Source organism: Saimiri boliviensis, chromosome 20 (genome assembly GCF_048565385.1).
Source record: "Saimiri boliviensis isolate mSaiBol1 chromosome 20, mSaiBol1.pri, whole genome shotgun sequence".
Lineage (NCBI taxonomy): Eukaryota > Metazoa > Chordata > Mammalia > Primates > Cebidae > Saimiri > Saimiri boliviensis.
This window is the reverse complement of record NC_133468.1, coordinates 30,975,981-30,989,246: the sequence shown is the minus strand read 5'-3', so window position 1 is coordinate 30,989,246 and position 13,266 is coordinate 30,975,981. Positions and strand designations below refer to the sequence as shown.

The window sequence follows — 13,266 nt, the reverse complement described above, 5'->3', positions numbered from 1 at the left end:
CTTGGATTGGTTTGGTGCCTTACAAATTTTGGAAATTCTCAGCCATTATTTCTTGATTTGATATTGATATTTTCCCACCAGTCTTGGTGCTCTGTTCTGTTTTTGTCACTTTTTTTTTTCTTTGTGGTTCAGTAATTTCTATTTACCTACCTTCAAGTTTGATCTTTTTTTCCCTCAATTGTGTGAGTCTACCAATGGGCCCACAGAAGGCATTCTTCATCTCTATTATTAAATTGTTTTATTTTTATAGTTTCTATTTTATTTTTCCTTATAGTTTCCATCTATTTGCTAAAATCACCCATCTGAGCTTGCATTTTGTTTACCTTTCCCCTTAGGGCCTTCATCACATTAATCAAAGTTATTTAAAAATCTTTGATAGTTCTAATGTCTATGTCTTATGAGTCAGGTTCTACTGATTTGTTTTCTCTCTTTGGACTGTGTTTTTTCTTGTCTTCATGTATGCATCTTTTTTTTTTCTTTCTGTTAAAAGTTGGACATGTGGGGTTTTTTTTTTTTTTGCCTAAATTATTTTTTCAATTCCCTCTTCATAGTATGAAGTATTTTTTATGCTTGGAGATGAGTGTGTCTTTGCTTCTGCTAGGTCTTTAGTGCCCTTGAGTGCATAGTGTTGGTTCAGTTGTATCAATCTAGTCAGCAACTGGGCTAGGTTTACAGTTTGTTATCCTCAGTGCACAACAGACGTCAAATTTCTCTAGAGATAACTTATGTGCAGGATGTGGGCTTTATTTTGAAGGTATGTTTAGAGGTCTGTACGGCTGTCAACTCCATACAGAGTGGACGGTAGTAATTTTGAAATATGTCAACTTTGATAAGCTAAATTATGTTTCCCAGAATTTCCTTCCCTTTTGTTTCTGGTTAGAACAGGCCAAAAAAAGATATTGGTGTGTAAGTCTTGAAGGAGAGAACTGAAGCAGCTCTCCAGTTTTATACTTGAAAGGGAAAGGGTGGTGCAGGGACACTAGGTGCTACTGCAGCTCATGCACTTTGTCACCAATCAGCTGGTTCACCTTGTTGGGATGGGGAAGAAGCCTTCCCCTGGGTTGCACATGTTGGGCCATCCTTCAGCTTTTTTGATTCCTGAGCCATGTGTGTGTCTAGTCCTGTGGTGAAGAGTGTCAGCTCCTCTAGCAAGGATATCCATATCTTTAAAGTTGGAGACAGGGAAAGAATGACCAGCTCATGTCTTAGGTTCCAATTCATTCTTATTCTTCTCTACTTTCTGTTCATCTTCCCTCCTCAACTGCTTGCCCTGTGAACATAAAGAGTCATAGTGATTCCACTTCTCTGATTGAACGTTGGCTGGTACACAGACTTACAGACATTTTTTGATGGAGAAAATAGTGAATTAGGGAGCCTCAGTAAAGAAGGAAGGTCATCTCTGGTATGGCAGGAATGAAGACATAAGGATTTTAAGGGATTTACCTGAAAAGATTTAATTGATTACTGTAAAGGAAATAGATACTTTGCAGGAACGCTGAAACTTCTCATCTAATACTTAAGTAGACACATAGACAGACACACACATGCCATAAATATTCATGGTTAAGAGCATTCCTTCCTGCTTGGTATATTAAAGACTCAGATTACTTCTCCATGGAGTATTCCAATTTGCAAAGAAAATGAATTCAGCAGTTGTCTAATTTAAAAGTTTTAAAAATAGATATTCAGTGGAACTTTTATCAATGACCCCAAACAGATATCTCAGGAACTCCTTTTTCTAATCATTTAATCATACTACTTACCGAGAAAAATTATTATGGGAAAGGCAGTATTTGATATTGGGACATAAAAACAATGGAAATTTTGTTAAATAAGCAAAAAGCCTGAGGCTGTCTTGCTACTTGAGTTCCTATATAACAAAATACAACCAAACTTAGTATGTAAACAAACTGAAGCCTAACTTTTTTTTTAAATAGCAAATAGCTGTGTTTCAGCCAATCACAGCCTACCTTCAGCCAATTAACAGACAGCTGATCAGACCAAGCCCCAATAAGGCAAATGCCTCATCATATCATGGCCAAATAAGGCAGACACCTAGCTGTTAGCCAATCAGGTGATTACTTTGCTTCCAACAAAAGTTCAAACTGCTGGGCAGAGCTCTCTGAACCTCTTTTGGTTCTGAGTGCTGCCTAATTCATGAGTTGTTCTTGGTGCAAAGAACTTCTGCTAAATTTGTTGGTCCAGAGCTTTTCTTTTAACAATTCTCATTCACAAGAAAAGGGAGAAAGTGGTAAGAATAAAAAGCAAAGTACCTCATAAACACAAGATCAAAAATCCACTTAAGATATATAGATAATTCCCTGAAGCAGGCAAGCACATTATTTGTTGAAAGCCTCCATGGAAGTTTCTTGGGATGGCAAAATGGTTGTATCTCTAAATCCAAATCATCCCCATTTAAACAACTTGACTTCTTCGTCACTCATTCTCTTGGTCCTTTCAGGTCTTTCACAGTTTCCACAAGAGCTACAGCTTCAGCTAGCTCCACTCTCCAAGTGTTGCTTTCACACCATGGTCTTTATCTCCTCAGGTAGAATTGTCAGGAACTTCTAGCAAGGGCTGCCACAGGACCTGCTACTTCCTACTGTCTTAGATGACAGCCACCCACAGCAAATCACCCAAAGTTGTCTTAGGGCTTCCTGAAGCTCCCAGACCTCCTGAGAGTTGAACCACCTAAAATACTTATGGGAAATCTCATACCTGGGGAAGACCATCTAACCCCAAATTCTCTTTTCCTAACTTAACTATTAGAACCTCTACTGCACTGTATGTCTCAAGCTCTGAGAACAGGCTTCCTCTACCAAGCATCTGTTTTCCATGCTTGGGAAGATACGGAAATCAAGCTCCCCAGCAGCTTGTGCGCTAAATACTGCCTTTCCTGCTCTTCTCCCCAAAAGTTGGCTCTCAAGGTACCCTTGACTTCTCAAACACCAGGGGGAGTCAGTGGGCCTTCGTAGGAAGTCCTGCCTTTCTAGGAACTCAACCAGACCTTGGGATCCAGGGCAAGAATGGGTTCCTCTCCCTGGAGAATGCGGTTGAATCAAAAGGGAAGATTTCAGGGAGAGCCAACCTAAAGCACACAGCACCACGATAGCCAAACTCCAGGCCTAGCAACACAGATCCTTCAAGTCTTCCTGGCTTTGCAGGCCCCTAGGCTGCAGCTCGCCCAGAACTCCTGAGACTGCAGAACTTAAATCGGACTAGCAGGCGAACACAGACCAGAACCCCGAAACTTGGAAAGCATGGACAAGATGAGAAGCATCTCCTCCATTGATTCCACCAGGGGCTGTAGGTCGTCTAGCTCTAATACCTTATCCAAGTCCCCTCTAGACTTCCACAGGGATTTCTGCGTCTCTATAGCCGTTTGGAGGAGCCGCCCACCGTCCCGTCCTGCCCCGCGCCCAGGCTTGGGCCAACCCTCGCGCGCTTCCCTCCCGGAAACCCAGCAGCTTCCGGTCTTGCGCGTTCAGGCTTGGCAATGCCCGCGAGTTCCTATTGGGTCTTGAACCCGGAAGAGATGCTGTGGCGTCTCCTACGTGAGGCGCCTGCCGCGGTTCGGAAGTCGTCTGGCTTCCCAGCGATATCTCGCAGCTGGCTGGCTTCTCCCGAGCCTCACGTCGGACCCCGGCTCCTGGGCAGGGAAGCAGGATGGAAATTAAGGACCTCCAGGAGGAGTTGACCTGCTCCATCTGCCTGGACTACTTCCGGGACCCGGTGTCCATCGAGTGTGGCCACAATTTCTGCCGCAGCTGCTTACACCGCAGCTGCGTGCCGGGCGGCGGCCCGTTCCCCTGCCCCGAATGCCGGCACCCATCGGCGCCCGCCGCCCTGCGACCCAACTGGGCCCTGGCCAGGCTGACGGAGAGGACGCAGCGCCGGCTCCAGGGCCCGGTGCCCCCCGGCCTTTGCGGCCGCCACTGGGAACCGCTGCGGCTCTTCTGCGAGGATGACCAGCTGCCGGTGTGCCTGGTGTGCAGGGAGTCCCAGCAGCACCAGACCCACGTCATGACACCCATCGACGAAGCCGTCGAGAGCTACCGGGTGAGCTGGCCGTAGCGGTGACCATTACGATATTGCCCGATAAAGTTTACTTAAATTCTCCTAAAAGAGCTACGAAGTGGCCGTCATTCCTGTTAGAAGGAAGCATGAAAGCCCTGAAGCTCAAAGAAGTTTTAAGCAACATGCGAAATTCAGAGTTGGGTTAAACCAGCTCTGAATTCTTGTGTAGAATTTTCAAGGAATTGGCCCTTGGGGAGCGCCTGATAAAGAAAAACATACTGAAGAGCCTGTGTGCCGCTGCTGTCCAATAGAAGTAATACAGACCACATATGTAATTTAAAATCTTTATAGAAACATAAGGAAGTGAGGCGATGTTAATTTTAATAATATGTCTTATTTAATCATTACCCCAAATATTCGAAATTGAGATGAAAATTATCAATGAGTTTTTGAGGCTCACTTTGTTGCCCATGCAGGAGCGCAGTGGCGCTGTCTTGGCTCACTGCAACCTCCGCTTCCGAGGTTCCAGCAATTCTCCTGCCTCAGCCTCCCAAGTAGCTGGCATTACAGGCGCACACCACCAGGCCTGGCTAAATTTTGTATTTTTAGTAGAGACGGGGTTTCACCATGTTGGCCAGGATGGTGTCGAACTCTTGACCTCAAGTGATCCGTCCCCCTTGGCCTCCCATAGTGCTGGGATTACAGGCGTAACCACTGTGCCCGGCCTCAGTGGATATTTTATACTCCTTTTTCATAATAGGTCTGAAATCAGTGTGTATTTTACGTTTATAACACTTAGCAGTTTGGAATATCTACATTTTAGGTGTTTGTGTGGCTAAATGGATGCTGTATTGGACAGTGCCTGTCTATATCTGTAGATGTAATAGACAACTGATGGTGTGGAAAAAGCCTGACTTGTAATGATGAGGGCGGGCTTTGTTACTAGCTTCCTTCATCAGTTGGGAAAATCACTTAACATTTGAATTTTGGGATTATCTGTCCTATCTATCTCATGGGTTAAGAAGCTTCAGTTGTGTAAGTCAGTTTACCTTACTCTGCTTCAGCCACACTGGCTTTCTTGCTTTTGTTTCAAGTCTGCTCTCTTTCTTTACCCACATCTTCTATCCTTTAGATCCTTTTAACTGTTTAGCTTGAAGACCTTCCCTGATCATCCTTTCCAGAGTAGCCCCACCCCCTTCCATTACTGATGCTGTAACTCCAGGGGTCTCCAGCAGAATTGATCTGCAGTAAGTACATAAACACAAAATTTTATTTATTTATTTAATTTATTTATATTTGAGATGGAGTCTTGCACTGTCACTTAGGCTGGAGTGCAGTGGCACAATCTCGACTCACTGAAACCTCTGCCTCCCGGTTTTAAGTGATTCCCCTGCCTCAGCCTCCCGAGTAGCTGAGATTACAGGCACGTGCCACCATGCCCAGCTAATTTTGTATTTTTAGTAGAGACGGGGGTTTCACCATGTTGGCCAGGCTGGTCTTGAACTCCTGACCTCAGGTGATCCACCCGTCTTTACCTCCTGAAGTGCTGGGATTACAGGCGTGTGCCACCCTGCCTGGCCAAACACACAAATTTAATGACAGTGAAAATGTTTGGAAACTGTAAAATAGTGTACAGTTCTACCAGCTGACTATGAACAGGAAACAGACACAAAGCTGGACTAGAAAGTGTATGTTCATTCCTTCACTCAGTAACGTTTATTGATGCTTACTGTATGCCAAACTTTGTTTTAGAATCTGGACTTAAGTGGATGAGAAAGACATGGGCCTTGTCTTGTAAGGAACTTAAGTGTGTAGAACATTAATTTCAGTGCATGTGAGAGTTGTTGAAGTATTTACCAAGTGTGCAGAAGGTCTGAGGTCAGAGTGATCACTGAGGAGTGAGGAAAGGCTCCATTGAGGAGTTAAACGTGTTAGCTCTTGAAGGGTACACAGAGGTAGGGTAGAGGGTATTTCAGGCCAGAGGAACAGCATATTCCAAATGTGGTGGAGTGGAATAGCATGTGATGTGTGAGGGGCCTGGAGGTTGCTCAGTACTTCTGGAGCGTGGAGCATGGGAAGCGGGGATGGTGGGCCATGAGCTTGAAGAAAAAGTCAGGGCTTTATCATGAAGGATCTTATTTGCCATACTAAAAAGATTGACTTTTCTCTTTCAGGCAATGAGGAGTTATTACAGGGTTTTAAGGCAGGGAATGATATAAATGTTTTAGAAGGGTAACTTGGACATCCACATGGATGAATGGAAGAGAAGGCCAGTTAGGCTGCTGTGGTACCATTCTAACCAGGAGGTAATAAGGGCCTGAATTAGTTCAGGGCAGGGGTGATGGAGAGGGAGGGATGGAGTGATTATGAGCTGGAGTTGAGTAACTTGGTGACCAGTTAGACTTGGTGGGTGAGACAGAGAGAGAATTTTGGATGGTAGTCCAGATTTCTGCTTCAGATGGCAGGTAGATGACTGTCATGTTAACTGAGGTAAGGTACACAGGAGGAAGTATAGTCTTAGGACAGAAGATCCCATGCTCATTGTGGGATATATTGAGTGTGACATAACTGACAGGAAGTCCAAGGAAGAGGGACAGGAGCTGGGGTGCCTTGGAGGCTAGAAATAACATTTTAGAATCCTCAGCCTATTCTTGAAGTCATGGAAGAAGTAAGAAGATGAGATTCTCCTAGGGGGACCACATAGAGGGTTAAAAATAAAAATAAAAATAAAGCACAAAGAGAAGCTTTGAAAATGTCAATGGTTAGTAGCCAGCAAAAGACATGGAGAGGATCCATCAGATAAACGGAAGGGAAAATACACTTGTGGGTGGGGGCCGAGGAAAATATGAGTGGATGGGTATGAAAGGGGAACGGAGCCCTTACATCTTCCATCTTCAGCAGTAATAGCTATCAGTGGTTCATTACTTCTTATGTACCACTCAACAGGTCTAAGCATTTTTCATCTTGTAATTTTTAAATCCTCATAGACATCCTGTTTGGTGGATTCTGTTATTCCCTTTTTGAAGATGAGGCAACAGTAGCACAGAGATGTGAGGTTATGTGCCCCTAAGGTCACAGAGCTAGGAAGTGGCTAAGCTTGAACTGATGTCCTCTAACCACTAAAGAAGAGGTGGGATTTCAGGATTAAACACAGTGGCCCAACAGGACAGGAGCAAGTGGGTAAGGATTACACTGGGATGAACTGAATGTCTCAAGGTTGACTGCATAGGTGTTCAGGATGCAGGTCACTGGGCAGAATTCTCTGATACCTGCCCATCTGTCCATCCTGCTCTGCTTAGTCATTGCCCCATTCAACCACTTTTTTATTCCATCCCCACCCCAAGGTAGTTTGAAAAACATAAACTGCTCCTGTGTGGAGCTGCCCTGTATCCCATTCTCATCATATACTCAGACGGGTGGACTATGTCTTAAAAGTTAGACAGCTGGAAGTTCCCTAAATCCATGGAAAATATCCCCATTCTAAACCCATTATGGTGAGGGGAGAAAAAGAGAAAGCGAAATAGCTTCATAAATCTCTGGATGCAAATTGTTTGCATGGAAAAGGCTTCCAAGCGCAGCTCTTTTTTCCTTTATGCCTGACTCTAGGGGCTAATCCCTCCATTCTGTTAATTCATTCAAGATATTTATTAGCACTGGTTTTGTGTCAGGTGCTGTGGTATGGGACCAGATGCAGCGCTGGGAATCCAGTGGTAAACAAGGCAGGTAAAGGCTTTCCATGGAGCTCACAGTCCAGTTGGGCAGAGAGTGGAGGTAGACAATAGACTGACAAATTAATGAAATCATTACAGATGGTGTTGGCATGCTGGGAAAGAAAAAGAAAGTTCTATCCCACGCCTGTAATCCCAGCACTTTAGGAGGCTGAGGCACGAGGATCACTTGAGGTCAGGAGTTCAAGAACAGCCTGGCCAACATGACGAAACCCTGTCTTTACTAAAAATACAAAGATTAGCTGGGCGATGGGCACTTATAATCCCAGCTACTTGGGAGGCTGATGCAGGAGAATTGCTTGAACCCGGGAGGCAGAGGTTGTAGTGAGCCAAGATCATGCCACTGCACTCCAGCCTGGGTGCAGAGCAAGATTCCGTCTCAAAAAAAAAAAAAAAAAAAAAAAAAGAAGGGGCTTCAATCAGGTGAGCAGTCTTTTCTGAGGAGGTGACATCATTGCAGTTGAAACTTGCTGGATGAGGAGTCAGCCATCTGAGTAACTGGGAAGAGATCCTGAGGCTGGGGAGAGCTGGGTTGGTTTATGGGACAGGAAGAAGGTCTCTGTGCCTGGAGGACCAAGAGCAAAGCGAAAGGTAGCATGAGAAGTGAGATGAGATGTAGGCAGCGGCCAGCTTATGTTGGGCCACAATAAAGTGTTAGAATTTTCTTGGTGAGAAGGAAAGTCAGTGAAGAATCTTGAGCAGGAGAGTGACAATACCTGATTAGTTTTTAGAAAAGTTATTCCAAGGATAGGTGTGGTGTCTCATACCTGTAATCCCAAACTTTGGGAGGCTGAGGCATGAGGATCACTTGAGCCCAGGAGTTCAGGACCACCTTAGGCAACTTGAGATACCATAATACAAAAAATACAAAAATTAGCTGGATTCAGTGATGCACACCTGTAGTCCCAGCTACTTGGGAGGCCAAGACAAGTACTGAGGAGTTGGAGGCTGCAGTGAGTTATGATCACGCTACTACAGCGGCTTTGTGGATATTGTATGAGAGAAGGACATGTGTAAGTAGGGAGAGCAATCAGGAGGTTATTGTAGTTGTCCAGGCGAAAGATGTGATGGCTTAAACTAGCAGTGGCAGTGGGGATGGCACGTAGGCAGATTTGAGGTATATTTTGCAGGTAGACCTACCACCTTGGATTGATTGCAGGAGTTACAGTGACTGGAATTCACAAAACTTAAGAGCTGGGATGGTATTTAAGAGACATTTAGTCCAATTGTCTTCATTTTATAAGTAAGGGAGCTTTGATCAGAAAATAAGTGAGGCTGACTTGCTCACAGATGCACAGCTGGTTTGAAAGTCTAGAGTGAAACTAGGATCTTTGGAAGTTTAATGTTGTTTGAACTACATGATCACAATCAGTAAATGTCTTCATTCTGTAAAAGTACGCCTTTTATTATACTTATGTTTTATATATATACAATTTTCTGGTGCTAAATGAAGAGAAAGTGATTTTTTAAATTTCCGGTATTTCTAACCCAGATTGAAATGCTTGGTGTTGCGCTCCTGCCACCTCCTGGCAGTTTCTGTTGTTGCAGGGAAGGTGTTTTCTAATTTCCCCCAAGGATTGCCAAGTTAACTCACCTCCCAGTTTAGATCCCAACTGTGGCTGGATTCAAAAAGACTTAGGTAGAGTCTTGAATAATAGAACCATATGAGATCATTCATGCACGCTGACTTGTTAAGGCTTTCTTAAAAATAGAAAATCCTATTTAGTAGATAATTATTTTTTCATTGTTAAGCAAAAGTGAGAACGTTCCAAAAAGCCTGGTCATGTTTGAAGGAGCAAATATTTATCTCATTACAAACCTCATATACATCGTATTTGACAGTGACTATAAAGTGGCAGTTATAATTGAATAAAGAGGTGAAATTACATAAGAGAGCTTACTGAGTAGCAGGGTTATATGCCTATTAAAGTTAACCACTAAAGATGATAAATAGATTATGTAATGTTGGGAAACATGGTAGAAAGAAAATAGCACAGATGATACTGTGCCATTTAACAGAACTGTATAAATCCTTTTTATAACTTAATTTTATTTTTTCCTATTTCATTTTGCCATGAAAATTTCAAGCATAAAGTTGGAAGAATTTTATAATAACACCAGTATGCCTACATCTAGATTCTACCATTAACATTTGACTTGTTTATCACATAGCTGTTGTCTGTGTCTCTCTTAATACATCAATTCTTACTTCCTTTCGAAGCTTTTAAAATTCAATTGCAAACAAAATACTTTAGCATGTATATCATTAACCAGGCTTAACATTTGTTTATGGTACTTTTTTTTTTTTTAATAAGTAGAGTCTCGCTCTGTCACCCAGGCTGGAGTGCAGTGGTGCAATGCTGGCTCACTGCAACCTTCGCCTCTGTGTTGAAGCGATTCTTCTGCCTCATTCTCCCAAGTAGCTGGATTACAGGCCTGTGCCACCACACCTGGCTGTTTTTTTGGATTTTAGTAGAGATAGGGTTTCACCAGGTTGGCCAGGCTGGTCTCGAACTCTTGGCCTCAGGTGATCCACCTGCCTTGGCCTCCCAAAGTGCTGGGGTTATAGATGTGAGCCACCGAGCCTGGCCTATGGTATTTTTTTAGGTAAAATTTAATACAATGAAAAACACAAATCTTAGTTGTACATTTGCTGAGCTTTGACAAATGCCCTTCTCAAGATAAGGATATTACCACCCAGAGAACTCTTTCATGCCCTTTCCCAGTTGTTCTCTGCACCCTTCCTCTACCAGGATAACCACCATTCTGATTTTTTTTCAAACACAAATTAAGTTTTACCTTTTCTAGAACTTCATATAAATGTGATTCCATTGTCTGTATTCTTATGTAGGATCCTTTTGCTCAGCATATTGATTTTGAGATTCGTATTTTGTATAGGTGGGTGCAAATGTAATTGTGGTTTTTGCCATTTTTTAACCCACCTTCCTATCAGTGAATACCTGGGCTGTTTGCAGCTTCTAGAAGCTGCTGTGAATATTCTTGTACATGTTTATTTATGGGTACATGTTTTCATTTTTCCTGGGTCTAGGAGTAGAATTGCTGTACCCTAGGATTAATGTATGTTTAGTTTTATGCTGGACGTTCTTCCAAAATGGTGGTAACATTCCACTCACCCACCGATGTTGTGTAAGAGTTCCAGTTGCTCCATATCCTTGCCAACTTTGATGTTATCAGCCTTGACAGTTATTTAACTTGATATTAACTATTGTCACTTGTAAATGATTGGATGAAAAGTTATACCTATTAGTCATTATTATTTTTCTAGGGAAGAATTTAAAAAGTTGTACAGATTATTATTTTTTTCCTTTCTCTCTCTCTCTCTTTTTTTTTTTTTTTTTTTTTTACAGATTATTTCTTAGGTCTAATCATTTCCTTTTTTTTTTTTTTTTTGACATATATTCAAACTTATAGAAAGTTGCCCCAGGCCACTGTCCAGCATTTGACACTATTCACTAATTTTGTAATTTAAATGGTCTCTTCCTTTGGCAAAGGAAAAACCATTCTCTCTTTTTTTTTTTTTTTTCTCTCTCTCTCTCTCTTGGTTTTTTACCAGCTGCTCACCTTAGCTTCTTTGCAGGATTTTTATCCTCTACATACTGCTTAAATGTAGCTGTTGCCAGTTCTACCCTTCATCCTCTTATTCTGTAGAATCTTACTGGGTGATTTTACACTCACCCAAGGCCCTAACCGCCACCTGTTCTTTAATCCTGAAATCTGCTTCTGCAGCATAGCTCTCCTTCCTGACTCGACTGCTAACATATCCACTTGCAGGTCCCGCAGGCATCTCAAACTCAATTTATTTAGGTGGAATTTATTTTCCTTCCTCCATTTACACACTGCTTATCTTCCTATATTTTTTAATTTGATAAATAACCTGCAGTCCATCCGGTTACTTAAACTAGAACCCAGCGGGTACATGTGGACTCTCCTCCTGCAGCCATATGGTCATCAGTTCCAGTGGGTTTTTCTCTTGCGTGTTTCTCTAACCTGTCTCTGCCTCCATCTCTGCCCTTGCAGCTCACATTCTGCTATTGGGTGCTGCCCCTCAGCCCAATTTGTCAATGTTGATTGACTTGCTTTATTTTTAAAGAACTTACTCGGGTTTTTAAATTATAAAAATGGTATATGACACTTGTAGAAATTAAAGCAAAAATGTATAAGATTTCTAGTACCCCATCTCCCAACTTGTAAGCCATTCTTATTCCTTGGAAGTCGCCAGCATTAATACTTAGGTATAAATCCTTCCAGATTTCCCTTGTCTTCATGTACAAATACACACACACACAGATGAACACATATGTGCATACACAAGTTTAGTCTTTTTAATACAGAATTATACAATACATATTGTCTTACAGCTTGCTTTCAGCTTACTGTGTATTTCATGTCAGTATATAGACAGCTACCCGAAATTGATGCAAAGCATCAGTATACCATAATTTATTTAATAATTCCTAATTAGTGGATAATGAATAATGCTGTAGTGACCATTTCTTTACATATTGGTTATTTTTGCTAGTGTTTTGTTGCATAGATTATTAGAAGTAGCATTATACACATTTTAAATTTTGTTAAATCCTGCCAGTTGTCCCTCAAAAAAAAAGGCACCTTTTTCATCTCCTGTGGTGCCAGAGGCCTTCTCCCTGCCAGGAGGAGATATTTGTTAATCTTCTTATGTTTTTGCCAACTTACTAGGAAAACTCAATATAGTGTTGTGATTTTTTCAGGCCAGAATAGTTCTTATCAGAGGCCTGTGGCTATCTTCAGTATTTTCTCAATCTCATTCTCTGTTTTGATTAAGTGACTTTTAGCTCTTAAAAAATGAAGCTGCCAGGCACGGTGGCTCATTCCTGTAATCCCAGCACTTTGGGAGGCTGAGGTGGGCGGATCTGTTGAGCCCAGGAGTTCAAGACCAGCCTGGGCAACATAGGGAGACTTTGTCACTACGAAACATAAAAAAATTATCCGGGCCTGGTGGAGTGTGCCTGTAGTCCCAGCTACTTGGGAGGCTGAGGTGGGAGGATCACTTGGGCTTGGGAGACTGAGGCTGCAGTGAGCCATGATCAGGCCACTGCAGTCCAGCCTGGGTGACAAATGAGACTTTGTCTCAAAAAAAAAAAAAAGAAAGGAAAAAAGAAGATGATGGTGATTGGAGACATGTTTTCTTACCTGTGCGTGTTTCTGCTGGCAGGAGAAACTTCTTCAATCTCAGCGTGATCTTGGGGCCAAGATGAAGAGAGTCTTGCAATTACAGGATGCAGAAGCAAAGAACGCTACACAGTGGAAGGTAATAGCAGAAGTAGTTGGACGTTTCTTGCTCCTGAGGTCCTTTCGGTCTGGGACATTTCTTACTTCTGAAGTCCTTTTGGTCATGGTGTTTGCAGGATGCCTCAGAACCTCTGTTTCCTCCATAGCATGTGATTGAAAGAAGAGCTTTCTGGGTGTCATCAATTGTCAGGCCCCTTGTAGATACGGGGATAGGAGAGGAAGTACCTGTCCC

At 42.6% G+C, this 13,266-nt stretch overlaps 1 protein-coding gene across 2 annotated transcripts in view; it reads left to right on the top strand.

Annotated features, from left to right (window-relative positions):
- Positions 1-3,519: 3,519 nt before the first annotated feature.
- Positions 3,520-13,266, top strand: part of TRIM4 (tripartite motif containing 4) — a 30,689-nt gene continuing 20,942 nt past the window's right edge. The window contains exons 1-3 of one of the 2 annotated variants that reach the window (XM_074390537.1): positions 3,520-4,059; positions 6,246-6,323; positions 12,958-13,053. In XM_074390537.1, coding sequence (XP_074246638.1) covers positions 3,667-4,059; positions 6,246-6,323; positions 12,958-13,053 — 567 coding nt within the window. In that variant the 5' untranslated portion in view covers positions 3,520-3,666. The remainder of the gene's footprint in view (positions 4,060-6,245; positions 6,324-12,957; positions 13,054-13,266) is intronic. The other variant, XM_010344751.3, reaches the window with a different exon arrangement.